This window comes from Drosophila albomicans, chromosome 2L, assembly GCF_009650485.2.
Source record: "Drosophila albomicans strain 15112-1751.03 chromosome 2L, ASM965048v2, whole genome shotgun sequence".
Lineage (NCBI taxonomy): Eukaryota > Metazoa > Arthropoda > Insecta > Diptera > Drosophilidae > Drosophila > Drosophila albomicans.
The window spans coordinates 17,646,378-17,673,188 of NC_047628.2; the positions used below are offsets into that span (position 1 = coordinate 17,646,378).

The following is a 26,811-nucleotide window of genomic DNA, read 5'->3' on the forward strand; positions in this document are numbered from 1 at the left end:
AATACTTTGGAAATTTTAAAATCAACTATGAAAACGAGAATTTTCCTTAACTGAAATATTTATAGTAATTCGCAAACATAGCTGATTACTCTATTATTTTTATTAGTATAAAATAAATTTGAACAAAAGTTCGTATAATTATTAACAAAATAATATTATGAACAAATATCAATTTGAAATGATTTTTTCGTTCGAGAAAATGAATCAAGAACTTCGCTTGCTAGAAATAGATGACAAATAATAGAAATACAAATCATGTGTTGCAATTTAAATTGTATAGACCTTTAATATGTATATTTATATAAATTATTGCATAACGTAGTTCCAGATTGCGACTTCCCCAGGCGGCAGGCAGGCAGGCGGGGTGGCAAGCATGCAGGAGCAGGAAGGAAGGAGACCGAAAGAGAAAAACTCTAGCTTATTTCTGCATACAGATAAATGATATTATATATAATAGATACATGTATTCATATACACATATTGATGTAAATCGTATAGATATATATAATCAGTAGACACTAAGACTGGACATTAAACTATGAATGGGTTTCAATCATTATGATTATTTTTCTCTTTTATATAGGCAGGATCGATCGATCGCGGCGGCCTTTAGCTATTGTTATTCTGTCGCTTGCCACGCTGCTCCTTGCGCCAGGCATCGATGCGCTCCTTCAGCTCGATGTTTGTAATCAGCATATCTTCGGTGAGATGCTGCCGATTGAAAGGATCTGTGCAGCTGTTAAGCAGATGGCGTGTGATGATCGCACGATCCATGACGGTGCCCGAGGGTAGCACAACGGGATCGGACATTAATGTATCCATTAATGGATCCTTGAACTCATCGGGCGCATCGGCGCATTCATCCTCAGTCTGTTGATTGGAAACTGCAGCGAACAAAATCAATCAATTACTTTAGAACTATAAATGAATGAATGCCAATGTCTTACCGTAAATCTCGTGAGCACGTTGTGTGAGCGCCTTAAAGCGTTCCACTTCGACGCCAGAACGTAACGCTAAACGTTTAATGCGCGATGCGGCTTCATTGCAGATTTGCAGATCAAAAGAACGCTCATCGGCGGCCAAGGCCTGGGCGAATCTATCACAGTCCAAATGGAGATATATATCAAAGATTTGGGCCAACAAGCTGCGCGGCTCCCAGCCATATTTGCTGGGATTCTTCACTTTCAAATCGTTGCACTTGGGGCCAGCTAATTGCTTAAGATTAAAGTTCAGCATCGAACTGAGACGATCCACGAGCTCGGCGCGCATAAAAGGCTCCTTGATGTCGCTCTACAAGTACATACAAAATTAATATAAAACTAGCTATTAATAAAAGCAAAACTCACCGTGAGATAGTGAAATAGATCGACAGTTTCGCGGGCAAGCGTTAGATAGGAACGGCACTGCCGCTCATCCGTCGCCAGCTGGGTGAGGCGACTCTGCTGCTGCTCGGCACTCATGCCGCTCCAGTTCTGCACATCGGACATAAGCTGTTGTGTTAAATGAATGCGTTTGAGATTCTCGAGGCATTCGTCCAGCAAGAATGTGGTATCGTTCATCAGCATATTAACGAACTTGACAAACTGATTGCCCTGTCGCGACTCACAGATAACGGCCTGGCGATGTATGGGATTCTCCCACATCGATTTGAACAGATGGCTAATGTGGTATCTAAAAGGAGAGAGATTAAACGATATTAGTTTGCTACGTTCTATAAAATATTTAAAAAAAAAGAAAGAATTATTTGTTCATTATATTTAAATTTAAAATGGTATAATAATTATAAAATTCTAATTTTAAAATATTTAATTGTATACTTTAAAAAAGAAAGCCTTCGTTTAGGGAGCTCGACTGTGAGATACTCGCTAATATATACCAAAAGCTATATACGGAATTTTGATATAGTACTACATTCAAAGTATACCATAGAGTGCAAAATACACCAAAATATAATACCCTTCTACGATATGGGTAGCAGATAAAAAAATGAAAAATAAAAAGATCGCTCAATAAAAAATGTCAATAAGATATTTTTATGAACTCACCTTATGGTAAACTTATCGTAAAACTCAGTGCTTTGGCCTGTGGTCTCTACATCCACATAGAAGCGCATTAGCGCGCTGACAAGCGCATTTTGCGCCAACTCATGATTCCACATCTGTTCAAAAATAAACAAAATTATAATATACCCCAAAATTGGCAATAGTTTACTGTTTACTTACCGCCGTATTCACCGAGTTGGCTGGCTTTAGGGAGAACACAAACATGACCTCAACTAATTTGGCCGTCACATACGGATTCTTGATGAGATGCGAGGCACAGACGCAGGTCAACAGCCATGTGATTATTGAATGATCGATGCCTTGTCGTATATCCACATTCGCATGCTGCATCGCAAACAATATGAACTCGGCAATATCATCAATATACCATTCGGGCAGTGCAGAAAATGCATCAGTCGGTTTCAGCTGCGACACCGGCAGCTTTGAGATGAAAGGTCCCTCGATGGGGCGACCCTCGAATTGGTAGAGCATAAACTCGCATACCGTCGAATAGAACTCGGTGCAGCGCTGCAGCAATGCCGGATCAAGCAGGGTGATCTCGCTGCAGGTCTTTGAGCTGCAAACGACAAAAATGAACAGCCAAAAATTAATAAATCTCCTCATTAAGTTATCAATTTGAGAATCGCCGAGAAGGGCAGTTTCTTTTGCTTACCGATTGAGCTTGCGCAGCTGCTTTTCCCAGCGCTCCTTGAACTGATTGTTGCGATTGGCATAGCGCGAGTTGACCCAATGCGGTTTGGTGCGATCCAGTTCATCGATGAGCTTCTGAAGCTCCTTGATAGCGCGCACTTTTTGCCGATAGCGTTGAATGGCCGGCAAATAACCGAGATGATGAGCCTGCAGCGTGAGGAACCAACACTGCGTCTGGAAGTTCACATTCGACACTGGGGAAGCAAAATCACGGGCCAAAAAGCTCTTGTATTCCTCCTCGCTAAACCGTATCTTCGTGTCCTGCTCAATGTTCACCAGCGAGTTGTTGAAATAATGGAAATTAGGATCGACACGATCCAGTTTGATTTTAACCGAAAGTTGCTGCAGCACACTCATCAGATTGATGACGAAACCATCGCGGGCGAGCAGTTTCTCATCGCTGGCAAACTGCACACGACGATCGTTATGACGCAAGACTTGAGAGACATACTCCAAAGTCTTGGGCCGACTGCTGGCATTAACGCAGAGCGAATGGAAAACGGTGTGCATGTGAGTGCGCATCGAGTGCAGCTCCTAAAAAGGCAATGAACGAATTAGAAATAAATTAAAACAAGTGTTGACATGAAATTTGCTAACTCTAGACAGTCAAACGGAATAATGAAGTGAGACTCACCCAACGTAGTCGCGATGTTGCCGCATCTTCGAGCTTGTTTTTAGTGCTGAACTCAGCAAACTTCACATTCTCTTCGGCGAATAACGAAACCGACAGAAAGGCACCCAAGAAACTGCACTTGACAATCTCGCGTCCCGGAATCTTCGTGCACATATTGGGTATAAAGTTGAGCTGACGCGAAACCAAATCCGCAATGGGACGCACATTGCCCACCTTGATGACAATCAGACGCGACAACCATTCAATCTGTTGTGTATTAATCTTGGAGCTGCAAATGTTGCGCTGCATGCCCACAAATAAGCAGCGCAGCACCTGTTCAAAGATGGCATTAAACGCATCCGCATTTTGATAGGTTTCTGCCACCAAATCGATGAGAAATGTGTCGCTCACACGATCCAAATACATTAGCTCAACCAGCGTCGACTGATCCAGCTGCACATTGAGATTCTGATGAATCTTATCGGTCAGCACCAGCACCACAACACGCATAATGCCATTAAAAGTCTGCGTGAGCACCTCTTGAGTGCGTGCTGTCTTCACCGGATCAGCACTCTTGCTGCGCTCCCATTCGCTCTGATAGTTCTGATAGCAACGCACCAGATGCAACATCACATTTTGCTTGGTTGTGAAAACCAGATTGAAGGGCGACGGCACTGCACACGTTACACACGCATCGCTTTGCGTTATCTCACTCTGGCTGGGCGTGGCACTTGCACTCGCCCGCTGTTGATCCTCCTCTGAATTGCTGCTGACGGCCACAGCATTTGCTAGTATCTCTTGCACTTCGGTATCATCGCTCTTGATCTTTTTCGCTGACGAAAACTCTTTGTCATCGCCGGCATTAGCATCGTTGAAGCGAACGGATGTTGCCCATGCTGCGGTCTCCACTCTCACCGACTCCTCCACTTCATCGTTGTAGAACTTGAACGCAGTTTCGAGCAGCACATTAGTCACAATAGACTCGAAATTGAATCGCAAGTCGGGATATTGCTCCAAGAAGCTAGCAGTCTGTGCACAAATAATGGAACCACTGCCAAACTCATTCCAAGTGGCGTTCAGCACACGTGACAACATCTGCTCTAAGCGTTCATCTAACGTTTTAAGCGGTGCATTGGACGACGACTCCATGTTGACCACAACAGGTTGTGTGGCCTGTGTGTTGGACGCTACCTTTGCAACGCTGCAGACAGTTGCAATCGCAGCGGGAGCTGGTGCCGGTGCTGCAAGCATTTCCACATCGTGTATGGGTGTTGATGCCACCGATTTCATCTCGACATCAGCATCGGCTGCTTTGCTGGCCAAATCCGACCATGTTATATCGGTTTTATCGTCCACTGAGCTGCTGCTTGCCAGCGCCTCGCGCACCAAACGCGATTCTGTGGCTGCCACAACACGTTGTGGCGGCTTCTCAGCTGTCAGCGGAGCTGTGGCAATTGGATTGAGGACATTGCTGCGGGCCAAGGTGCGCAAACGTCGAGCGCGTATCTGCAATATGCAAACGACAGCTGTTAGACAATTCTACCAAGTGTATATAATAGGTTTAAGGTTATAGATAGCTTGCCTCTTCGGCGGAGAGCTCAGTGACGACTGTTTGTGGCAGCTGCTGCTGTTGTTCTTCTTGTGTTGTTGTTGTCTCTACTGCTGCCGTTGGTGTGTCATCCACTTGGGGCTGCGACTGTTGCGATGTCTCCTGTTCATCCATAGGCTTTTGTGATGGCTCCTCTTCCGGCATAATGTCGCTTCTTAGCTAGTAATTTGTTTTTTTTTACAAAATTCTCGTAGCTGTTTTCTTTTATTTTGGTTGCGTAGTTCTTCAGCTACTGCTCCCGGGTGAACGAACTAAACAAAGAGAGAGAGAGACCCCAAGAGAGGGAGGAGAATGAGTATTGCCACGCGCACTTAGCAAATAAACAAAAAAAAAGAAGAGTCCAGCGGTCAACGTCAAGTTCACAAGAAGACAATGATTCGTTGTCGTCTTCTTTGCTGCGCAGCATCTGCTGCCAAAGTGTGTTGCTATTGTTGTTGTTATTCCTTTGTGATCTATTTAATTAACTACGCACTATATTATTTCTGACCTATGACAAAGATAAAAATGAAAAACTGCTGTTGCAGCGTTTGGACTATTTTTAGAGCTCTGCGATTTTGCTGATTGCAGTTTGAACGATATCAAAACAAGTGAGCGCGTCTATCGATAATAGCAGCGATAACCCTAAAGTGTTATTATAATTACAAAATAAATTCATTTCATAAAAGCTAATAATCTTGAGAAATATTTTGAATATTTTTTTTACTAAGTTACGAAATTAGTCATTGAATTATCTTACTAGTGTTATTATTGACAACACTAATCGCTTATCGATAGCCTCTATTTTTCCGTAATCCAAAATATTTAAACCCTTTGGCCAAAAAAAAAAAAACTAACTTAGCGTAACACCCACACACTATATATACATATATATAGAAAATGCGAAAATGTTAGCTGCGCATTTCCTTGGGAAATTGCTCACACAAAAACAACAAACAAACGGGGTGAAGTAAATACGCATTCAATTTGCTAAATTTGATTTTTCGTTGCTTACCTTTTTGAAGATTTGGGACTTTCACCTGACAGCAAAACTCATGAAAAACTGTTTGTTGTAATGCGTGCCAAAGTCTATTGCATTTTCGGGGTGGGGCGCAAAGGGGGGAGCAGCGCCTTTGACAACGTTTACCGTTGTTGGTGTCGTTGTTGTTGTTTAATAGTGATCGCAGCGATGGCCCTTGAAGAGGGTTGAGTGTAGGTTGACAGTGACACGCACAAAAATTTCTCTTTTGTTCTGACGACGACGGCACAATTTTTCGTTTCGTTTCTTTATGCACAATTGACTAATTGATTATTTTTTTGTTCGCTAACAAATATTGCATTAGCTGTTGCAGGTGTGACAAATAGTTATTGGTGGCACACGTTAGCACACTGAGTTATTAAAATTATTTCTACTTTCAATTTTTTTTTAGACAGTGCGTCCCGTCGAACTAGAATTGTTGATGTTGTATCGATAACGATACGTCCAGTTATCGATGTCGCAACTCATGCAGGTTGCGTAAACAGAAGAATGGCATTTGGCGAGCAAATGATAAAATAAAACTAAATTTATAGCAACAAATAAACAATAAAACAAAAATTTAATAAGTGATGACTGTCATTTTGCTGGATGTCGCAGCTGTATTGACATTTTTAATAATGCCCCGTTTCCACAGCACCAAAAATTTCGGTTCTCAGTTCTTCCCGTTCAGTTCGAATGTTACGTTCGCCCCATGATAGCCCATAATAGCCTATTTCCACTGCACCCAAAACCTCGGTTTTCTTTGGTTTTTTTCCGTTCAGGCCGAATGTTACGTTCGCCCCATGTAAAAACCCATAAGAAAAAACTCGGTTTTTCTACGTTCGCGAGCTACATGAAAGTATCGATAACAAACGTAGAAATATCGAACACACTTTTTAGGTAATCACGCGATATATTATCGATGTCAAACCGAGCTCACCACTCAACAAACAGCTGATAATTAAGTGCGCCAAGGTATGAATATAGAAATAAAAAATGTATTTTATTTTTTAGAAACAAATCTCCAGCAATCTCATGGAGTAGCATTCACGAGAAAACACTTAGAACTAAACCTAATTCTTGCAGATAAGATTTGATTGATTGCAAAATCATGAGCTATTTAGCCGGCGAGCCAGTGCCGCCGGGTTTCGAGCATGAAATCGGTCGCACAGCTGTCATCCAGAAGCAGATTGAATCCTTTAACGATGGCCCCTTAATTGGCACCGAATACGTTGTGGAGCTGCATGAAAACGGTCAGATACGTCCCGATTATTTCTGTGTGCTGTGCAATACGTGCAACGATGTGCGCTCCATCTTCATACACTGGACCTCGGTGACGCATCGCACTAACTATTTGCGAACCCACTATCAAAAGGCCTTCGACCTGCTTCAACAGATGCGTCGCTCCTCTTCGAATTCCCCAGAACAAGTGCTGAAGATCACCACAAAACTTGTGCAGATCATAGAGCAACAGCATGGCCGCAGCACTCAGATCCTGGCCATTGATGGCGACTATTTTCGTCGCTATCGCGCCAAGATTTGTGCCCAGGTGCGTGATAAATCCCATTACGATGAATGCTCTGGACCTGATTTCATCAAGGAGATGCGTCAGTTTATTAGCGACACAAAGCCACCAATGGAATCACAGTCGATTGTTTTGGATGCAATCTCCAGCGACGATGATGAAGTGTATTTTACGCCCACGACGCCACAGCAACAACAGCAACAGAATGTGAAGAAGTCACGCAAGAAACAGGAGGAGCAACAGCCAGCATATCGTGCCGTGACAACGGCGTCAACAGTTGTACCAACAGCAGGAGCATTGACAACAACTGCTGGTCTTAAGGCGTTGCCCACACCTAAGGAGCTGTCGATGCAGGCCTCACAGATTGCCCAGGAGCGCTACAAATGGGAGAAGTTTCGTTGTGTGCTCGAAAGGCAGCTGAAAGAATTGCGCGATGTGAACGAAACTTATGAAACGAGTCCGGAGAAGCATCCCGACTATTCAGTGGAATGGAAACAATTTTGGAATCGCCGCTATAAGCAGCTGCAGGAGGAAAAGAAATGTGATCCGAATAGCTATGACTATAAACCCGAATGGATTAGCTACTGGAAAGATCGACGCGTTGAACTCTTCAATACCGCTGTCAATAAGATCAAGAAGGAGCTGCAAGAGAAATTCCAGCTAGGCGATGAGGACGAAGACAACACCAAGTTGTTGATGGAACGCTACAAGATACGCGTGAGTAGTCCAAAAGCTGACAATGCCAATGCAGCCACCACAACAGGCTCACAAGCTGCCACAACGCTTGGTGTGCGTCGCAAACCCAACTATCGTTCGTCAAGTAATCGTGCCGGCAACGGCTGCATGTCTAGCGAGTCCATCATTGACATTAGCGACGATGAACAGGCGCCGTCAGGGCCATCGGCCACACGACCACACCGTCGACCGCCCTATGGACGCAGTTTGTCACGCTCTGAGTCACCGAAACGTGACCGACGCTTGGGCCGGGGACGCTCCCGATCACGTTCACCGATGGCGTCGCGACGACTCTCGCGTTCCCGTTCACCTTCGCCGTACAGCCGGAGTCGCAACATATCGCAAAGTTCACGCGGCCACGATGATTACGGTCGTGATCGTGAACGTGATGATTATTATAGGAATAGGGATAGGGATAGATCGGCTAGCTATTCGCGTTCACGCAATTATGATGAGCCAATGGAGACATTTCGTGTGCTCGACTCGCGTCTATATCCCGAATATAGCGGACAACGCAAAGATTCACCCGCATCGACAACAGCAGCCGTTGCAACTGCATCCAGCAAGGAGGTTGAGGAAGAGCACGATGGTCGCATTACAGTGGTGACCGTACTGCGAATGCTCTCCGCACTCGAGGATCATTTGGGTAGCTTGGGACCGAAGGCGCTTAATATGCTAAGCAAAGCGCTGGCCATGGAGAAGATTAAACCGAATGCGGCCGATGATTTACTGCTGAATGAGGACAATTGTGTGTTCATGGAGACGATCAAGGAGAAGCTGAAGGGCATACTCATTGCCCAAGTGCTCGATGATCCGCAAAAAGTGCGCGTTGTGAAAAAATTAATCAGCAACATTGCCACCGTCATCTTTCAAGTCACATCCAATGGTAAGTTCAACAGCATTCGTAGTCGCACAGTTTTCAGGTTCCACTTTAATCAGAAGAAAGAAGGTAAGTATTTAAAGTTGAAATGGGAATTGTCGGGAAACTGTTTTGAAAATGGTGTTCCTCGATTTGTAGTGTCGCGTTGCCTATTTCGCTCACCTATATGCGGCTATATTTAATAGAACAGTCGGGAACACATTTCTATCGGAAATACTTCGTCGTACGGTTTTCATTTCGTGTGAGAAAAGTTGAGAATGTTCTTAAATATCTATTCTTATTTCTTGGTGAGATTTGGAACATTTTTTTTTTATTTCGGGGAACAGTTTTTAAAATTTCATAATAAAACTGTGATCTAAAGTTAAGAGTTAAGCTTTTTATTAATCTTTATTTCAGAATTAATAAATTCATAATAAAGCAAATATTTAGAATAAAACGGATTGCCCAAATATTTCGCAATTTTCTTCTCTTCTAAAGTGAATATAAAGCACTAACACCACGTAACCAACAACTTATCACATTTTGTAATATATGAAGCAAATGATTTTTTAATTGTTAGCCGTACTTTCAGCAAAAAATATATAAAGTGAAATTCAAATCTCTTAGATTTGTTGATTCGTTAACTTAAAACATTTATTAAATTTAATAATGATTTGGTTACGGGATCGAGAAAACAAAAGGGGAAAATGTTAAGGTATAGTTAAATGGTTCATTCCCTTGTAAAAACCGTTTGTAATTTTTGTATATTCTAGTTAGAGCATAATGTCGATAATTGCACATTTAAAAAAAGATTGCAGGGATATGTGTAATAGGAATTTTAATGAAAAATATGATATTTTATTTTTGTTAATCCGAATAACTTAATAACGATTAAGCAGTAAACTATAACCTTATAAAATCGAGAAGCTGCCATTAACTGCCATTTTTATGACAACGAAACTCGATTATTCAATATTTGTTTAAGTTAAATTTAATCGTTATTTTTTTGTATAGTCAATCAAAATTTGTTGCTTCTAAATGAATTCAATAATCCTATTTTTGCACTTAAGTGCAATGCATTTAAATTAAATTTATAATTTACATCACATTTTGTTTCTCAATGTGAAGTGTAAAAATTAAATGTAAAACAATTTGGATTTTACATAAAATCTTGTTTGGCGATTATCTCAGATGTGCAATTAAATGTGATGGCACTTATCGAAATTATGCTGTACACTTATTTTCCGTATGTGTAACAACAATTGTTGAATGCAACATTTAGCATAATTAGCTGAAATCGCTACCGCGCGAATCAAATTGAATTAATGACGCCTTTTTACTCGGCTCCCCCCAAAACGCTTTTGTTTGCAGATGTGAAGGAGACGGGCGCCCAAGCGGATGCCAGCAGCCACAGCGGCGACCTGGCCAAGAAGAGTTTGAAGGATTATCAGCTGCCCTATGACAGACAATTGGTGTCCTCGAAGCTGGCAAATGCACTGATTGTGAACGGTGTGGACGATATGAGTGTCGATGATATGAATCGTTTGCTACACTTCTTCACGCTGCTGGCGAAGACGCATCACACACGCCGTCAAACGGATCGCAGTCTCAATAGCGGCTTGAATTTTAGCGAAGCTGTCGCACGCTTGGGTTTGAAAACGTCTCTCGATTCGGAGGCAATTTGCAATCAGGATGACATTAATTTGAAAGTTCTGATCCAAGAGGTGGAAAATCATTTTGCTGCCAAGGACAACAGTAACGACCAGCTGCAGCATCAACCACAACAACAACAACAGCAGCAGCAACAGAACTGTGTTAACGAATCCAGCAATGGAATGGATTTGTTATCCGATTCCGATTTGCAAACATTGTTGAATAATTTCAAATTTCTGTCGAACGAGGAGCAAGTCCATCTGGTCAGTCATCTGCGTAAGCTGGAGGTCTTGGAGCCGGCGCGTGTCGAGCGTTTGCGCAAATTCGTGAATATGGCCGAGCTGAGCAGCGATGGCGAATCCTGCAGTGATTATCTATTGCGTGTCGTGACCAATGTGAGACCCGGTGCTGCCTCTGCGACTACAGCAAACTCCTTGGACGCAATGCGACGCAAGAGCAGCGACCAGCAGCTGGGAACAACAGCAGCAGCAGCAACAACAGCTGCTGGCAAGTTACCGATGCGCAATTTTACACTAGATGAAGATGACGAAGATGACGATTACGAATTTAGTGATCTGATTAAGAAGGCCAACGAAACACATGCCAATGGCACAACGACCACGTTGCTCAGCGGTAACAACAGCAACACCGATAACTCTAACAACATCGGCAGCAACAACAACAAGACATCGACAAGCGGCAGCAATCAAATTGGTGGATTGCCGTCGACAGCGAATGCCTTGACTTTTAAGCCGGCGACGTCGGCAAAGATATCGCTCAAGGATACCGAAAATATCATTGCCAATCTGATGGGCACACTGACCAACAACAGCAGCCATGGGGCAAACAAGTCACAACAGCTGTCACAGCAATCATTTGGGGGCAATAAGCGTCTTTGTTTTCCAGGTGGACGTTTCTATGACTTTGCTAGCGATCAGCAGCAGCAACAGCAACAGTCGTTATCTCCTACCAGCAATCCTGCCAATTCGTATCAAAACATGCAACAGCAGCAACAACAACTGCCCGGTGGCTACAGCATGAACAATTTCAATGCCTATGGACAGCAGCAAATTAATCCCTGGGCCAATAATGGAGCATACAACAACATGCCACAGCAGCAGAACTACATGCCACAACAGCAACAGCAGCAGAACTACCTGCCACAGCAACCGCCTTACACCAATAACAACAACAGCGGCAACAACATGTTTGGCGGACATCACTAATACTTAACTTGTATTATTTATTTTAATATCTTTTTTTTTTGTTTGCATAAATACAAAAGTATTGTTAGTTTTTTTTCTAGCCGCAACTGGAACTGAATAAGCTAAATATATGTGTATGATATTGAGTGAAATAAATGTTTGCATTTTTAATAAAGAACAGCAGCATTACTATAAACTACATATATTTAGTATATTGTATTTATATTGTTGCCTTGGAACAACTTTACAGCTACAGTATTTACAATTAGAAAAAGTCTAGCGGCTGCTTCTTAATGATCATGCCAATCTTCAGCTGCAACAGTTGATGCAAAGATTCCCCGCTATGTTTGTATATCCAACGCTTTGGTCCGCTTGTCGCCGAATTTAGCCAATCTGTTGCCTGTCCCAGATTCCCATCCTACCAAATCATTTGCAATTATGTATATGATGTAATCGCATCTCTCTGTGGATTACTCACGCCATTAGCTACATATGTGCCAATTAACTTGCTAGCGTTCTCTGCGTCCAACGTCTCTCGCATACACTTTCATAGGTGGCACTGTCCAGCTCAACTGTGGCAGCCAGGAAGGAGTTTGACTCCCTTGTGGTTTGGCCAAAAGCAAATTGCATTATCTTCATTGTATTCATCGTATCTAATGATTTCCATAGCGACCCTGAGCAGATTAGAACAGCAATTTATTGACAATAAATAATAAAAATAGAAAGAATTTGTGTTTTGTTTAACGTATTTATTTTACATTATTATTTAGAAAATAATAGTTACAAAATAATATTTACAAAGTCATATTAACAAAATAAAAATACATATTTTCAAATTCATTATATTTTAAAAATTATAATATTAACAAAATAGAAATATATATTTTGTAATATTAAGACTAATCTTTATTTAATCCTCGTTCCATTGCCTTGATTAATCTCTCCATTAATTGGAGATGAGCGTTGCCAAGGCGCTCAAGAATATCGGTCCGCCTGTTTGCGTCCTTGACCATGAGACGATCGAATTCAGTCATTTGTCGGCCTCTTCGTCACTTTTTAGCTGGCGGCCCAGCTGAACCACACGGTTCGAATGATTCGGATTCAGAGGATTCTGGGATTACGCTAGAATCCTCAGAATACGAATCACTCGAGTCAGAAATAAACGACATGAATCTATCCCATTTCCCTTCATCGGGATCTAAAAATAACAGTTTAAGACTTACTATTGAAGGTTGAGCGCTTTGAAATCATAGCTTACCCATGCTGTCGAGGACGTATTCTTCCAAATTTATGGGCTTTTCCGCTGATAAAATCCTGTGCACCTTGGCAAAATGGTGCCACTGCGATGGACCTCGCTTCTTAATCTCATTTCTTATTGATAAACATATACCAGTCATTGGTGTATTTCAATGAATTTTATTTGTATAACTTACTTATATTTTTTGGTCAAATTGTTCAACTTGGTCTTGACGTCCTTCCACTCCACATTGAAGCCTGCCGCCAAAAACTTCTCACACATACGTTTATATATGTATGTGTAAACTCAAACAACATAGCCTCGTGGAAGGCACTCCACGATATTGCCGGCTTGCGAATTTTTTGGCTCATCTAAAAAATAAAAGATTTGCTTTAAAAAGCAAAATCCATTTTCATTATTTCTACTTTCATACCTTGGCGCTATTTGTCGATTGGTGAGCTTTTTTACCCTACTTCGATATTTCTGTGTTAGTTATCGATAATTTCATGTAGCTCGTGAAGGTAGAATTCATAGCCCATTTCCATTGCACCCAAAACCTCGGTTTTTTCCGTTAAGGTCGAATGTTACGTTCGCCCCATGTAAAAACCCATAAGAAAAAAACTCGGCTTTTCTTCGTTTGCGAGCTACATGAAAGTATCGAAACGTAGGAATATCGAACACACTTTTTAGGTAATCACGCGATTTTTTTCTTATCGATATGTGACGCCAAACTTGCGGAGCTATCTTGACGTACATGGTAAATCAGCCTGAAAGTATGCAAAGTATTCGACGTTGCCAGCTGGTTTTAAATGTTGTCATTCACACTGTACGCTAGCAAGCGTCAGCTGTTTGTCAAACAAGAGGAAGACGAGAGCGCACCGTTGTTTTTTTAGTCTGGTCGAAACAAAAATTTATTTAAAAAAAAAAGTATTTGAGAGCAGACTACATCAAAAAATCCATTTGTATAAAGTAAAAACTAACTATATCTGGTTACACTATAGAGCATGGCTCACGCTACATCGCAGGTAAGTGCTTTGAGAAGCGATAGCTGTTCCATCGATCCTCGTTTCTGTGACGCAATAGTTGTAAATTCATGGCAAACAACATTCTTCCTCGTTTTGTTTTTGTGCTCTGTGCAGGGCGTCAAGTTGCTGAATGGCTTCAAGGCTCCCAGTCGCTTTGAGAAGGGTCTTGGTGCCCAGTTGCCCGATGCCTACAAGAAGTTCTGGCGCGAGTGGAAGCTGACGAAGCCTGCCGCCGTGCATTACATACCTAAGGAACGAGAATGGGAACGCGATGAAGTGACGCATGCGATTAAGCCAGTTCAGAGCATACCCCTGCCACTCATCGATCCACCTGAGTCGCATCAGGGTATTTGGGGTGGTGAGGCGGTCATTAAAGGCTTTCAGAAGCGTCAACAGACCAAACGTCGTGTCCCGCATTTTTGGGTGCCAACATTGCAGCGTTCTGTAGTGCACAGCCTGGTACTGAACGAGTATATGTCAGTGGTGGTGACGCAGCGTACGTTGGAACAAATCCACGAATGTCATGGCTTTGATCATTATCTGCTCAAGAATTTGGCATGCGATCTGCGTTCAACTCTGGCACTGAGACTTAAGCGTGAAATCCTAAAGGCGCTGCAAAGCGGTTGCCCAGCTCTGGCAGCTGAACCTAAACTACAATCGGAGGTGCTTAAGGAATATAGTCCGTATCTGGAGTCGTACACAAGCGAAGAGATTGAGTGGTACGGACATAGCTACCTCGAGGCCATTCGCAAGCTGCAGAATCAATTGCGTGCGGCGGAACAAGTTGTACCTCATAAGGTTGAGTTTCGCAGCAAGCTGATTGAACAGCTGCGCGAGGCAGGTATCAAAGAGGCGGGCAAACTGGAGACAAAGGAGGCGCAGCCAAGTGCCGAGCACAAGGATGCGGACATCGAAGCACTGACAAAGCTGTAAGTAGCATTTTTTGTCCACAAATCACCCTAATAACGTTGCCGTTTTTGTTGTTGCAGTGAATCGTCGCCCTCATCTTCCAGTTGGTTGTCCAAGATCAATCCGTTTGGCAAGAAGGAAACGTAGTGCACCCACGTTGACGCTTCTTTATACTGGTTATGTATATGTTGGAACATCAAAAACACAATAAATGCGAATGGATGTCTCTCCACACTTTCGAAAAATTATTTAAAAACTCTTCATTTATTATTTTATGTTAATTGAATCATCATTTATTGCATGTGTGTTTAGTTAGTTAAGTTAAAAAGACTACAAAATAACATGGAAAGTTTTAAGGAGATACCACACACAATGTCGACAAAAACAAAAAAAGGAATGATTGCAAATCCCGTCGTATCCTACAAAATCCTATATGTATATAATTATAGTATATATTGTATAAATATTGTGCCAAAAGTTATGTCGTCATCTTCGCCCCTTATGCAATGGGATTCTTTTTCATCAACTCAATGTCGGCATCCATCATATCGCTAACTAGCTGCAGGAAACTAACCTTTGGTTGCCAGTTTAACTCTCGTCTAGCTTTTGATGCGTCGCCCAGCAACAGATCCACTTCAGTGGGTCGGAAATACTTTGGATTAATGCGCACCCGCACAATATCCGAGTTGCGCTCGACGCCTACTTCCTCCACGCCCTTGCCACGCCACACAATCTCACGACCAATGTGCTTGAAGGCTGCCTCCACAAATTCACGCACACTATGCGTCTCCCCGGTGGCAATCACATAGTCCGCTGGGGTATCGCGCTGTAACATCATCCACATTGCTTCCACATAGTCGGCAGCATGGCCCCAATCGCGCTTCGAGTCCAGATTGCCTAACTCAAAGTATTCCATTTGGTTAAGTAAGATTTTGGCCACCGATCGTGTTATTTTGCGTGTCACAAAGTTTTCGCCACGTCGCGGACTCTCATGGTTGAAAAGGATGCCGTTGCAGGCAAACATATTGTAGGCCTCTCGATAATTGATGACGATCCAGAAGCCATACATCTTGGCACAAGCTGGCAAAGATGACAAAATCGTTTATTCATAAAATGTTAGTTGATTTTAGTAGACTAAAAGATACCCAGTTATCTCTAGGTTGTTTTAAATTGACTACAAATGAATTATAAGTTTTGTTTCTTTCTATAAGGTAATGGTGCTCCATTCCAGTATCTATTCATTGTAAAAAAAAAAATGTTATCTATTTTCCCAGAATTGCTTACCGTAAGGCGAACGTGGATAGAACGGCGTCTGTTCGTTTTGAGGCGTTTCCACTACCTTGCCATACAATTCTGACGTGGAAGCCTGATAAAATTTCACAGACTTCTCCATACCACAAGTGCGTATGGCGTCCAGGATGCGCAGAGTGCCAACGGCATCCACTTCCGCCGTGTATTCACTTAAATCGAACGAGACTTTCACATGCGATTGTGCGGCCAAGTTATAGATCTCGGTGGGCTTCACCATATTGATGATCTTGACCAAACTGCTACTATCCGTCATGTCTCCATAGTGCAGCTTCATTTTACCGCCTTTGTGTGCGGCAGGATCGGCGTATAAATGCTCAATGCGTGTCGTGTTGAAGGTGCTGGCTCGCCGTATAATGCCGTGCACCTCGTAGTCCTTTTTGAGCAGTAGCTCAGCGAGATATGAACCATCCTGCAAGGCAACGTAAACAACTTTAATAACACGTAAGCGTTAAGCATAATGTGCATCGACAGCTGATAAGAAACACAAGCCGGCTATGACTCATGAGATTAGGATTTTCAAGCAACAACCAACCACCCACCTGCCCTGTTATGCCCGTTATCAGCGCCACTTTGTCTCGTGATTTGCTGCCCACATCGCCTCCTTCTCCTCCTGCTCCAATGCCATTTAAATCCTTTGTGTTGCTGTTGTGATTACTGTTGTTGTTCGCTAGACGCGCTTGTTTGCTACCACTGGCATCGTCGTTTGTGGACATGTTAATTAAATGCGCTACGCTGTAATACTATTTTACTTTTTATTGATAGGCCGTTTTGTGTGTTTTTTTGATGCCAACGTTGTATAAACACCTTTTTTCTTTCTTCTCTTCAATCAACTGTGTAGCGGGAAAAGTTGCCACCCGCATGAAAACTATAATGTTGTTGATAAGGTAACGCACGCCAAAGAATGCCGCTTTGTCGGCAACATGCCGTGCATACGTCACTGATGAGTGAGCTCTCTACTGCACCTACCTTGTATAAGCGCTGATTCATGACTGTGGCGGTTTGCATTGAGTTGATCTGGCAACGTTCTCCTCAACTCGACACGGAGAGAAATACACAAAACGCAGGGAGACCAGTTGAATTGAAGTTTTAATTGTTTATTAAAAAATAGGAGTAGACAAAATGATGGTGAGTATAAGCATAATTAATTAATAATAATTAATGGTTGTAAGCAGGCAGTAAAATTCATCATTTAAGGAGAGTAAAACAAAGAACTCGCTGCTTATCAGTAAAATGGGCGTAATTAGAATGTGTATATGATAAATTTTTTAATTGCATTGTTTGCAATTTAGGACGGTATGGATGAGTCAAGCAGCCCCTTGGCTAACAATGGCACCATGGAAATCTCATCGCCAAATCCATTAGCACCGACAACAACAACAAATGGAAGCGGAACAGCAACTTCGCCAGACAGCTCATCATCAGCCCCAGCGACGCCAGCGGCATTGGGAGAAAATGCGCTGCATGTGGAGATCTCAGATGCGTTGAGTGAGAAGGAGAAGGTCAAGTTCACGGTCCACACACGCACAACGCTGCCCGGGTTCTCGAAGAAGGACAACAATGTGGTGCGACAACATGAGGAATTTGTTTGGCTGCACGATCGCATCGAAGAGAACGAAGACTATGCTGGTTATATTGTAAGTGACCCATTATAAATAATTATTTATGACTATTAAAAAATAACAATCAATTGTAGATTCCGCCATGTCCCCCGCGTCCGGACTTTGATGCATCGCGCGAGAAATTGCAGCGCTTAGGCGAAGGAGAGGGAAACATGACCAAAGAGGAGTTCAAAAAAATGAAATCGGAATTGGAAGCGTAAGTTACAAAAATACCAAATAATAATTTAACATCTTGAAGGGGTGTCATAATTATTTATTTTAAGTTTTTCCTTTAAAGTTACCCAAATGTTTTGTGTTTGCTTTTATGCAATTATTTTAATATATTTTTATTACTCTGGCTTACAGCGAGTATTTGGCAACGTTCAAAAAAACCGTTGCCATGCACGAAGTATTCTTGCGTCGACTTGCCAGTCATCCAGTGTTTCGCATCGATAATCATCTGAAGGTATTCCTGGAATACGATCAGGATTTGTGCGCTAAACCACGCAAGAAGATGGCCATTTTTGGTGGCTTTGTGAAGTCGCTGGGCAAAACAACAGATGAAATACTGTTGAGCGCTACAGTGCGTGATGTCAATGATTTCTTTGAGAATGAATTGCAGTTCCTTACTGAGTACCATGGTCATTTACGTGAGGCTGCCTCACGCACTGAGAAGATGACACAGCGTCACAAAGATGTGGGAGACTCACATCAAAAGATATCAAATGCCTTGACACAGCTCTCAACAACTGAGAAGGGCAACGTTGAAACATTTGTGGCTAAGGCTGCTGAAGTATTTGAACGCATCAAGGTAGGTCAATGAATTTGACAATATCAAATGTTCGCTAATTGCCCAATAAAATTTACAGAATCTGGAGACACGTGTGGCCAGCGATCAGGATCTGAAACTGGGCGATACTCTGCGCTATTATCAACGTGACAGCGATGCAGCGAAGGCGTTATTGATTCGCCGCCTTCGCTGCTTGGCAGCCTATGAGACGGCCAATCGCAACTTGGAGAAGGCGCGATCCAAGAACAAAGATGTACATGCGGTAAAGCTTATTAGGATAGAGAGTAGCTGCATTTAATATTTCAATTTGATTTTGATTCTCTTATGCTCACGGTGCTTGGCAGCAAATTCTAATCCAATATCTTCATGCAGACAATAACTCTAAAAAGTCTAACATACATATGTCCGTTAATTGAACAAAATTCCTTAGAGTTATTGCCTACTAGGATCTATTACTTCGGTGCGCCGAGGATTACTTTTTTGCTTTTGTATTATCTATTTCTGATTTCATAAAATGGAATGGATGATGTGGCATTTATTTAATTCAAATTTCCAACCACTTTTCACAACTTCACATTGCTCTTTCTCTCGCATTTCTCTCTCTATCGTTGTGTCTCTTCTGTGCGTTTGTGGTTGTTCTTGTCTTCCGCTGAGCAGCCTTTGGAGGTGCAAGAGGTATTTGGCATTTATGGTTAACATTAAATTGGTCATCTTAGCATCTAGTATTGTGCAATCTCTTAATCCCAAAACAATCACAAAATACTTGTAGTTAAACGAGTTGCAATTGTCGCATGTTAAACACAAATATTCTTAGCATGCCTTTGCTATGTCTTGACTCGATTTTGTGCAGAAATGTATACTAATTTATGGTTATATTATTCAGGCTGAAACTGCACAGGCGGAGGCTTGCGAGAAGTTCGAATCTATGTCCGCTTGCGGAAAGGAGGAGCTGATTGGCTTCCGCAATCGACGTGTTGCTGCCTTTAAAAAGAGGTAAGAACTTTTAAATATTTTAAGCACTTTGATTAATAACATTATTCATTTTACAGTCTCGTTGAGCTCTCGGAGCTGGAGATTAAGCATGCCAAAAACCAATACGACTATTTGCGCCAATCGCTTTTGGCCCTCAAGGAAATTGCCTGAGAAAGCGAGGATGTTGTTGATGTTGACTTGGTATTATCGCCTGCACCTTGTTTACATACCATATGTTAGCCAAGCGCCCCCAAGGAGTAAATCAATTTGGTTATTGCTAAGCAAACAGTTTTATTATCATTACTAATCTACAAAATATCATTTATATATACAAACATATGAGCTATCGCATCGCATTTGTATTTTATACGCATGCAGTTTATGATTACCGAATATGAATTTTTTTGTGAAACAAATCGCTTATAATGTATACATTGTATAACGTGCATTCCTTTATCAAAACTTTACTATTGTACAAGCATTGCAAAATATATAAAATGTAAAAACTATATACAAACAAGCTGATTGAAAGTTGTCAATAAATTGTGGAACACAGCTCTGTTGCTAATGCCATTTGTTGTCAGGACAACTAGCAATAAGTAACGCTCTCAAAATTTATTTACATACCAACCGTATAGATTCTTAATTTAAATTTTCGTTGCATTTTAACTAGTTTTATATAGTGTATATATAGTTGTAATTTTCGATTTAAATAGTTGTGAAATCATGGATGAGTTTGGTTGCTTCGATGCCAAGAAGCCGGCAGGACCTCGTTTGCCGGATTGGCGTACATCAACCTATCGCGGACATCGACACATTACGGACACACGGCAGGGCAATAAACTGAGTGCTCCAGTCGAGTGCACCAACAAAGGTGTCTATGTCCGTGATAAGTTGATGCACGACAAGCAGCTCTCCGAAGTGGCTGACAATTATACCTGGAAGGTGAGCAGCTCACTCAATTAGTGTTCTTGTATTCTTACTAATACTCTTTCCTTATTGCAGTACTGTGATCCGTTTATCTTACGGAATCCCTCGCTCAACATGAAGACGCAGTTTATGAAGCGCTTCGAGGAGGGCAACTTGCGTTTTGTTAAGCGAAAAATCAAACCAATGACCAGCGTCAGCCAGGACACTTATACGCACACTGAGCTGCCGTTTGAAGCCGATCCACTGCCCATACATATGCCCACACCGGTGGAGACCACCAAAGTCATCATCGATCGCTCGAAGCCAAGTTATACAAAGTATTTGGACCCAGGCGCAACTACATACAATCTGTCCTATGTGCACATGTCGCCGCAGGATGTGCAGGCCAGCGTTGCTGTTCACGACAACATTACCTTTTGGAACTGGTCACAGCATGCGCCTGCTGTGGTTCCGGTTGCGCGTGAAGCGGATGAGATAATGTGCGATGAGACTGCCGCAAAGGATTGCACTAAACGTCGCTTGGAGTATCAGTGTCAGATCGCACGTGTGCCGCACACTGGCTTGACCACCGAGGTGCAGGCCAACTATTTGGATCCCAAGTTGAACAAGGAGTACATTGAGTACGATACGACGGATGTGAAGCCTCTGTTGGTTCATGAGGCAGTGACGCCATTTGCTACACTTAGCGAGTATGATGTCTATGGCTCTGGGCAACCAGTTATTAAATATGTTTAGAATATTCGATTAAAAAGTGCAATTCAATATTTAATATTATCTTTTTTATTTCCTGGTCCCAATTTTATCGCAACATCACATACATTTCCCAATTTTTTTATTTGAACACTGTGAAGCTATGTGGTAACAGATGATAGATGGAGGTGACCAGCACCTCGTCGTCATCATTGAATGCGGGCAACTTGCTGCTCACCTCCGGTGCCTGGCCAATGTAGATGGGTATATCCGTTTTGGCAAACTCATTGATGAACTGCCGACAAACGCCGCATGGTGTGGTGAAGCCAGACTCATGATAGGCAACCACGGCGCCAGCATCGTAGCACTTGAAACCCTCACTGATGCCCTTCACCAGAGCTGTGCGTTCGGCACAGCTGCCGGGTGTCAAGGCAACATTCTCAATGTTGCAGCCGGTGAAGACGCGACCACATTTGGTGCGAAAGGCGGCGCCCACCTTGAACTTGCTATACGGCACATAGGCATTGCACCTGGCATTCAAAGCATCCTCCAGTAGCTCCCGACCGCAGTTGTCTGCCAAAAATAAAGAATTATTAGAAAAATAAAATACATGTGTATATTTTGTTCAACCATTAACCTAGATCAGCAAAACGTATGGTATACTCTGGTAATTTGATGGGATGCGGAAGCTTGAGTGATTCCGTTATGGAATATCGTCCATCTTGGGGTCCTTGACGCTTGTCCACTTCAGTCTGCAGCTCTTGCAGCTGTTCCATGTAGTTCATCAATCTCTTGTATGTTTTGCGCTTAGACACCTCCTTCTGGAGATCATCCAGGCATTTTATGCATTTTTTCAGTTCTTTACGCTTTTGTAGCATTTTTCGAAAATGAACTTATAATTTTTCAGCTCGTCTAGCTTGTGTGCCTAAACAACAATAAATCAATGCAGATCAAGATGTATTTGTGCCCAACATATTCATTTTTATTGACAACAAACTAATCGACTGCTGTGCGCTCATCATATCTGATTAATATATGATTTACTCAGTCCATCGGGTCATTAATCCAGTCACCAACAAATAGATTAGATTTTCCCTGTTGCAGTAATGTGATAAGCTTTGATAACACACTTTAACAAAAATGAATAATGAAAATACAAATAATTTCCATTTCATTTGCGGGAGTTATTCGTTGAGTTACTATAACTTAAGTTTCCAACCCAGATAAGAATCCATTATATATAGCAACATGCACTTTAACGGGCTGCATCATAATTCTCGTAAATTTGAGAATGTTATTGATTGCACAAGTCCAGAAAATACGATGATAGCGATTCAGACTGCAGCATTCGTATGATTAATAATAGCTTGCATTTTTCACATGTGAAATTCGAAAAATCCACTTTTAACGATTGCATAACAGTCTATTTCATAATTTCAAAAAGAAAACCATTTTGTTAGCTAGTGTAGTAGATTGTTTTTTTTTTTTTAATATTTGTAGTTGGTCACTGTAATACACAAAACATATAATGACAGCTATGGAAAAACCTTGAAATTCTTGTTTGTCGTCCTAATACGTGTGGAAACTATTTGGCAATAGATTAAATATGGATGTGCAGAGCACAGGATCATCATCGACGAACGGCTCCGTCGGCGAACGCTCTTCGATGGCTCTGGCTATATAGATGGGTACATCGGTGTTGCCCGCAAACTCGCGTATAAACTGCCGACAGACGCCACACGGTGAGGTGAACACATCGGGTGCATAAGCTACAACAGCGCCTGTGGAGAATTTTTGATAACCCTCACTAACGGCCTTGGTAAGAGCGGTACGTTCAGCACAAGCTGTTGGTGTAAAGGCGGCATTCTCAACGTTGCAACCGTTAAAGATTATATCGCTGGGTGTGGCACGAAAGGCGGCGCCAACCTTAAAATTAGAATAGGGCGTGTAGGCGCGCTGGCGCACAGCATGAGCACTCAACAGCAGCTCCTTGACAGTTGCATCTGCGTGGTAAACGTGGCAAAAATAAAGAATGTGTATATTTATTTTGGTTAGTAGACTTACCCAGGGAACCGTAGTTGGCGACCGTTTCTTTAATTTCGGGCTGTGCAAAGCCTTTGAGCAGATGCGTCATATTTCAAATATATTGAACTAACTAATCCAATCCAGTAGCGGAGAATATGTTGTTATTTATAATCAAGAACGTGAATGCGAATAGAAAAAATTGTGCGTGCGGTTCCGTGTGTTGCTGCCCCGAGCGTCCAACGGCAAATGGACAGTATTTGCTGACGGTCAGTTGTGGGCTCGACTATATAGACCTTATATTATGTGGCAAAAATAAACATTGGTCGAGAGCAGAGCGCCGCAATTCGGCTAGCAGCTGTGTGACGACTGTGGCTGATAACGCTTCCGCTCAAAAAAAGAGCGTCAAATATAATGAAAATAGACATAGGAGACTAACAATTACATACAAATATACGTATATGTTTTGTAGTATGTACACATGACAACAAATCGGGGGTTGTTTAACAGAGTTGGCCAACATCGAAATGGGGTATTCACACAGTTAATTGTATATTGCACATTATGGTTGTTGTTCTTGTTGTTGTTGTTGTTGTTGCTGCTGCTGCTTATTTGCCATTGTGAAACGTGAAACCATTTGGCAGCAACTGCAACACACTGGTGCACAGCACACGCAAAGGCAAGTTACTCGGCCTGGCCGCATACAGCGGAATGTCCTTGCCAGCTGTGACGAACTCGGCCAAAAACTGGCGGCAGACGCCGCAGGGTGTTGTGAAGCCGGTGTCCTGCTGGGCAACCACGGCGCAGGCCACAAAATCGCGTTTGCCTTCGCTGCAACAACAATGTAAAAATAAAGATAAGCAAGAATTAAAAATTAAATAAGTGGTTTGCGGTATTTTGCATACATTTTATATGCTATTTCATTTTAAATTTAATAAAAGTAAATAAATAAAATTATTTATTCCACTCAGAGTGATTATTGACTGAAATTTGGTTTAAAGCAACAAATTATTAAATTCTGATCTCAAAATAAATGAATATCAATTATTATTTAACTTTTTTTTTTAGTTTTGTTTTGCTCAAAAATATACATATATGTTAGACTAAAGGTAATTAAATTACTTAAAATACATCATTATTGGGAGTAAAATAGAAAATAATTCCATTTAATTTTTATAATAATCATTGTAATAGGTAAAGGTAGTGGCCCATCAAGGACTCTGCTTACCTGATGGCCTTCACCGCCGCCGTTCTCTCGGCGCAGATGCTGGCAGCGTAGGCGCCATTTTCGATGTTGCAGCCTGTGTAGATGGCGCCATCGCTGGTGCGTAGTGCAGCGCCCACTGCAAAATTGCTGTACGGACAATATGCATTATTTCTAGCCTCGTTGGCGGCTCTAATCAGCTCTTGTATGGATGAATCTGCAAAGCAATCTATTTAAAACGACATGTAACGGCATTATTTATTGTCGTTCGCTTACCCAAAGTGTCAAACTCACGGACATTTGTTTCATCTCTTGCTCCATTTATAAATACCTGCGTCATTGCTCTATTTTCTAAAACCGTCTAATTGTGTCGCTCGCTTGCTATTAGCACATAGAAGTTGTGTACGATTTGACCTCTGTAAGGTGGCTTTGCGCAAAACGTATGCAATCATTATCAATCGACCTTCGATTCCCCAATATAACCGTTGAACGTTATAAACGCAGCAGTTGCCGTTTATGTGACGTCATTGTTTTCGCAATTCACGCTGTAAGTTCTACTCGCTTTTTCCGTTATAGGAAAGAGCAACTGTAATGGCAAACAGCTGTTTGCAGAGACATTTCAGAAGCTATCGATATGTGTGTGTATCGATAGACCATCAGTTTGTAAACAAAAAAAATGGCATGTATGTGTGAGATTTTCCTCCAACGTTGTTATCTAGTTATAATCTGATAAATCGGAAAAATTTGGAGTAGACGCATATTGTGTGATTTAGTGAGTCGTTGTGCTAGTTGCGGTTTGTCTTACCCTTCCATTTAATATGTCGTCGTCAACATCCAGAAATCAACAGCAGCAACCACATCAAGAACAATCATCAACGGAGGACGTCGATGTTGAGATGGGTTCTAGAGGAGATTGTGTGCGTGAACGGCTGCCACCCATTGACTTTGACTTGGATCATTATCCCTACTGCATTGTGTGGACACCGATACCGGTGTTAACCTGGATATTGCCATTCATTGGACACATGGGCATCTGCATGGCAAATGGTGTCATACGTGACTTTGCAGGTCCCTATGTAGTCACCGAGGATAACATGGCCTTTGGGCGTCCCACACGTTACTTGCGCCTGCATCCTAAGTACGTTCAGGGCGGATCTGATGCCTGGGACGAGGGTGTATCCAAAGCATCCGTTCTATATGGCACACGCATGCACAATTTATTTTGTGACAACTGTCATTCACATGTGGCGACAGCGCTCTGTAATATGCATTATAAGGACAGCAGTAGGTGGAACATGATAATTTTGTGCTTCTGGATGTTTGCATGCGGTCGATTTGTGGGCATTTATGGCTTTGTTAAAACCTGGCTGCCGTTCGCAATCCTGCTAACAGCTGTCATTCTATTGGCCGTATACTTTTAATCTTATTGCTATTTCGACTAATTAAAAACAATTATTATCAAACTTCAATGTGTGAACATGATTAATGTTTATTTCTACGTAGATAAGTATGGTTTGTTGTTGTGAGTGTTTGTTTAATAGAAGGAAACGATTAGTACGTTGAGTCACGTTTGTTTTGGGTTTTTTGAGGTTTATGTTGGTCTCTCTTTATTGTTCAAGAGCGCGCGTTACTTCGTCGGCAACAGCGAGTAGCTTGCGCCACTGAGAAGCAGACAGCGATATACCCTTCTTGCCGGGCAGCACTTTGCCATCTTTTTCGTAGTGTTCGCGTATGTCAACCATCTTCCGACCACGGAATTCGTTAATGCGCACCTGGCGCAAACCCTCTAGTGTCCAGTTGGTTGCGCCTTCGCCATCAGCAGAAGCGGAGTCGCCACCATTTGATTTGGCGCCTTCCTTGGCTTTCTTACTTGGAGGCGGAACATTGCGCTGCAAATTGACCTTCATTAGTATCATTTGTGGCACCAAAATCGTATGCTACTTACATCGTCTGGTCCACTATCGCTGTCGGATGAAGAACTTTGTTTTTTCTTGTTGATTCTTGGCATTTTTTCTTATTCTGTGCAAAATGGCGCAAACTTAAAGTTATTTTATTGGGCACCGGTAAAGGAGTGTAACCAGATACAAAAATACTAAAATATTCGTTAAAACGACTATGGCATATACCAAATTTCGAATTGCAAAAACAAGTTTCTTTTTTACCAATTAGCGAATAAA

General features: G+C 42.1%; 12 protein-coding genes across 17 annotated transcripts; 5 read left to right on the forward strand and 7 right to left on the reverse strand.

Annotated features, from left to right (window-relative positions):
- Window positions 1-253: 253 nt before the first annotated feature.
- LOC117563358 (ubiquitin conjugation factor E4 B) lies at window positions 254-6,421 on the reverse strand. Its single transcript, XM_034241647.2, has 9 exons — window positions 5,967-6,421; window positions 4,949-5,226; window positions 3,388-4,872; window positions 2,716-3,287; window positions 2,223-2,619; window positions 2,046-2,158; window positions 1,347-1,671; window positions 948-1,290; window positions 254-884 (listed from the first exon to the last, which is right to left on the reverse strand). The coding sequence occupies exons 2-9, from the start codon at window positions 5,117-5,119 to the stop codon at window positions 610-612; spliced, it is 3,681 nt and encodes a 1,226-aa protein (XP_034097538.1). The 5' UTR covers window positions 5,120-5,226; window positions 5,967-6,421; the 3' UTR covers window positions 254-609.
- A 461-nt stretch (window positions 6,422-6,882) lies between these two features.
- On the forward strand, window positions 6,883-12,080 carry LOC117563359 (uncharacterized protein CG7065-like). 2 transcript variants are annotated; one of them, XM_034241648.2, is made up of 3 exons: window positions 6,883-6,944; window positions 7,056-9,115; window positions 10,460-12,080. In XM_034241648.2, the coding sequence occupies exons 2-3, from the start codon at window positions 7,081-7,083 to the stop codon at window positions 11,965-11,967; spliced, it is 3,543 nt and encodes a 1,180-aa protein (XP_034097539.1). In that variant the 5' UTR covers window positions 6,883-6,944; window positions 7,056-7,080; the 3' UTR covers window positions 11,968-12,080. The 2 variants fall into 2 exon arrangements, with proteins under 2 accessions (XP_034097539.1, XP_034097540.1); XM_034241649.2 differs by lacking the exon at window positions 6,883-6,944 and having other exon boundaries at window positions 6,960-9,115.
- Window positions 12,081-12,867: 787 nt separating this feature from the next.
- LOC117565968 (uncharacterized) lies at window positions 12,868-14,035 on the reverse strand. 2 transcript variants are annotated; one of them, XM_052002314.1, is made up of 3 exons: window positions 13,380-14,035; window positions 13,205-13,317; window positions 12,868-13,068 (listed from the first exon to the last, which is right to left on the reverse strand). In XM_052002314.1, exons 1-3 carry the CDS (start codon window positions 13,463-13,465, stop codon window positions 13,064-13,066), a joined length of 204 nt encoding a protein of 67 aa, XP_051858274.1. In that variant the 5' UTR covers window positions 13,466-14,035; the 3' UTR covers window positions 12,868-13,063. The 2 variants fall into 2 exon arrangements, with proteins under 2 accessions (XP_051858274.1, XP_051858273.1); XM_052002313.1 differs by having other exon boundaries at window positions 12,868-13,144; window positions 13,380-14,029.
- A 1-nt stretch (window position 14,036) lies between these two features.
- Window positions 14,037-15,365, forward strand: LOC117565962 (39S ribosomal protein L28, mitochondrial). The gene is made up of 3 exons (XM_034245357.2): window positions 14,037-14,208; window positions 14,323-15,137; window positions 15,198-15,365. Exons 1-3 carry the CDS (start codon window positions 14,188-14,190, stop codon window positions 15,262-15,264), a joined length of 903 nt encoding a protein of 300 aa, XP_034101248.1. The 5' UTR covers window positions 14,037-14,187; the 3' UTR covers window positions 15,265-15,365.
- Window positions 15,366-15,411: 46 nt separating this feature from the next.
- LOC117565960 (GDP-mannose 4,6 dehydratase) lies at window positions 15,412-17,302 on the reverse strand. Its single transcript, XM_034245355.2, has 3 exons — window positions 16,968-17,302; window positions 16,402-16,837; window positions 15,412-16,197 (listed from the first exon to the last, which is right to left on the reverse strand). Exons 1-3 carry the CDS (start codon window positions 17,139-17,141, stop codon window positions 15,617-15,619), a joined length of 1,191 nt encoding a protein of 396 aa, XP_034101246.1. The 5' UTR covers window positions 17,142-17,302; the 3' UTR covers window positions 15,412-15,616.
- Window positions 17,303-17,430: 128 nt separating this feature from the next.
- Window positions 17,431-20,418, forward strand: LOC117565958 (sorting nexin-32). 3 transcript variants are annotated; one of them, XM_034245353.2, is made up of 8 exons: window positions 17,431-17,553; window positions 17,718-18,062; window positions 18,122-18,243; window positions 18,393-18,837; window positions 18,896-19,078; window positions 19,474-19,491; window positions 19,700-19,809; window positions 19,866-20,418. In XM_034245353.2, exons 1-8 carry the CDS (start codon window positions 17,548-17,550, stop codon window positions 19,957-19,959), a joined length of 1,323 nt encoding a protein of 440 aa, XP_034101244.1. In that variant the 5' UTR covers window positions 17,431-17,547; the 3' UTR covers window positions 19,960-20,418. The 3 variants fall into 3 exon arrangements, with proteins under 3 accessions (XP_034101244.1, XP_034101245.1, XP_051858271.1); XM_034245354.2 differs by lacking the exon at window positions 19,474-19,491; XM_052002311.1 differs by lacking the exon at window positions 19,474-19,491 and having other exon boundaries at window positions 18,896-19,069.
- Window positions 20,364-21,487, forward strand: LOC117565963 (uncharacterized). The gene is made up of 2 exons (XM_034245359.2): window positions 20,364-20,733; window positions 20,794-21,487. Exons 1-2 carry the CDS (start codon window positions 20,515-20,517, stop codon window positions 21,451-21,453), a joined length of 879 nt encoding a protein of 292 aa, XP_034101250.1. The 5' UTR covers window positions 20,364-20,514; the 3' UTR covers window positions 21,454-21,487.
- On the reverse strand, window positions 21,476-22,359 carry LOC117565964 (cytidine deaminase). Its single transcript, XM_034245360.2, has 2 exons — window positions 22,046-22,359; window positions 21,476-21,981 (listed from the first exon to the last, which is right to left on the reverse strand). Exons 1-2 carry the CDS (start codon window positions 22,284-22,286, stop codon window positions 21,551-21,553), a joined length of 672 nt encoding a protein of 223 aa, XP_034101251.1. The 5' UTR covers window positions 22,287-22,359; the 3' UTR covers window positions 21,476-21,550.
- A 500-nt stretch (window positions 22,360-22,859) lies between these two features.
- LOC117565966 (cytidine deaminase-like) lies at window positions 22,860-24,029 on the reverse strand. Its single transcript, XM_034245363.2, has 2 exons — window positions 23,473-24,029; window positions 22,860-23,411 (listed from the first exon to the last, which is right to left on the reverse strand). Exons 1-2 carry the CDS (start codon window positions 23,540-23,542, stop codon window positions 22,978-22,980), a joined length of 504 nt encoding a protein of 167 aa, XP_034101254.1. The 5' UTR covers window positions 23,543-24,029; the 3' UTR covers window positions 22,860-22,977.
- A 2-nt stretch (window positions 24,030-24,031) lies between these two features.
- Window positions 24,032-25,177, reverse strand: LOC117565967 (cytidine deaminase). Its single transcript, XM_034245364.2, has 3 exons — window positions 24,911-25,177; window positions 24,659-24,851; window positions 24,032-24,261 (listed from the first exon to the last, which is right to left on the reverse strand). The coding sequence occupies exons 1-3, from the start codon at window positions 24,972-24,974 to the stop codon at window positions 24,039-24,041; spliced, it is 480 nt and encodes a 159-aa protein (XP_034101255.1). The 5' UTR covers window positions 24,975-25,177; the 3' UTR covers window positions 24,032-24,038.
- Window positions 25,178-25,285: 108 nt separating this feature from the next.
- Window positions 25,286-26,103, forward strand: LOC117565965 (transmembrane protein 222). 2 transcript variants are annotated; one of them, XM_034245362.2, is made up of 2 exons: window positions 25,288-25,406; window positions 25,473-26,103. In XM_034245362.2, exon 2 carries the CDS (start codon window positions 25,531-25,533, stop codon window positions 26,053-26,055), a length of 525 nt encoding a protein of 174 aa, XP_034101253.1. In that variant the 5' UTR covers window positions 25,288-25,406; window positions 25,473-25,530; the 3' UTR covers window positions 26,056-26,103. The 2 variants fall into 2 exon arrangements, with proteins under 2 accessions (XP_034101252.1, XP_034101253.1); XM_034245361.2 differs by having other exon boundaries at window positions 25,286-26,103.
- Window positions 26,099-26,732, reverse strand: LOC117565969 (RNA polymerase II transcriptional coactivator). Its single transcript, XM_034245366.2, has 2 exons — window positions 26,580-26,732; window positions 26,099-26,523 (listed from the first exon to the last, which is right to left on the reverse strand). The coding sequence occupies exons 1-2, from the start codon at window positions 26,640-26,642 to the stop codon at window positions 26,242-26,244; spliced, it is 345 nt and encodes a 114-aa protein (XP_034101257.1). The 5' UTR covers window positions 26,643-26,732; the 3' UTR covers window positions 26,099-26,241.
- Window positions 26,733-26,811: the final 79 nt, after the last annotated feature.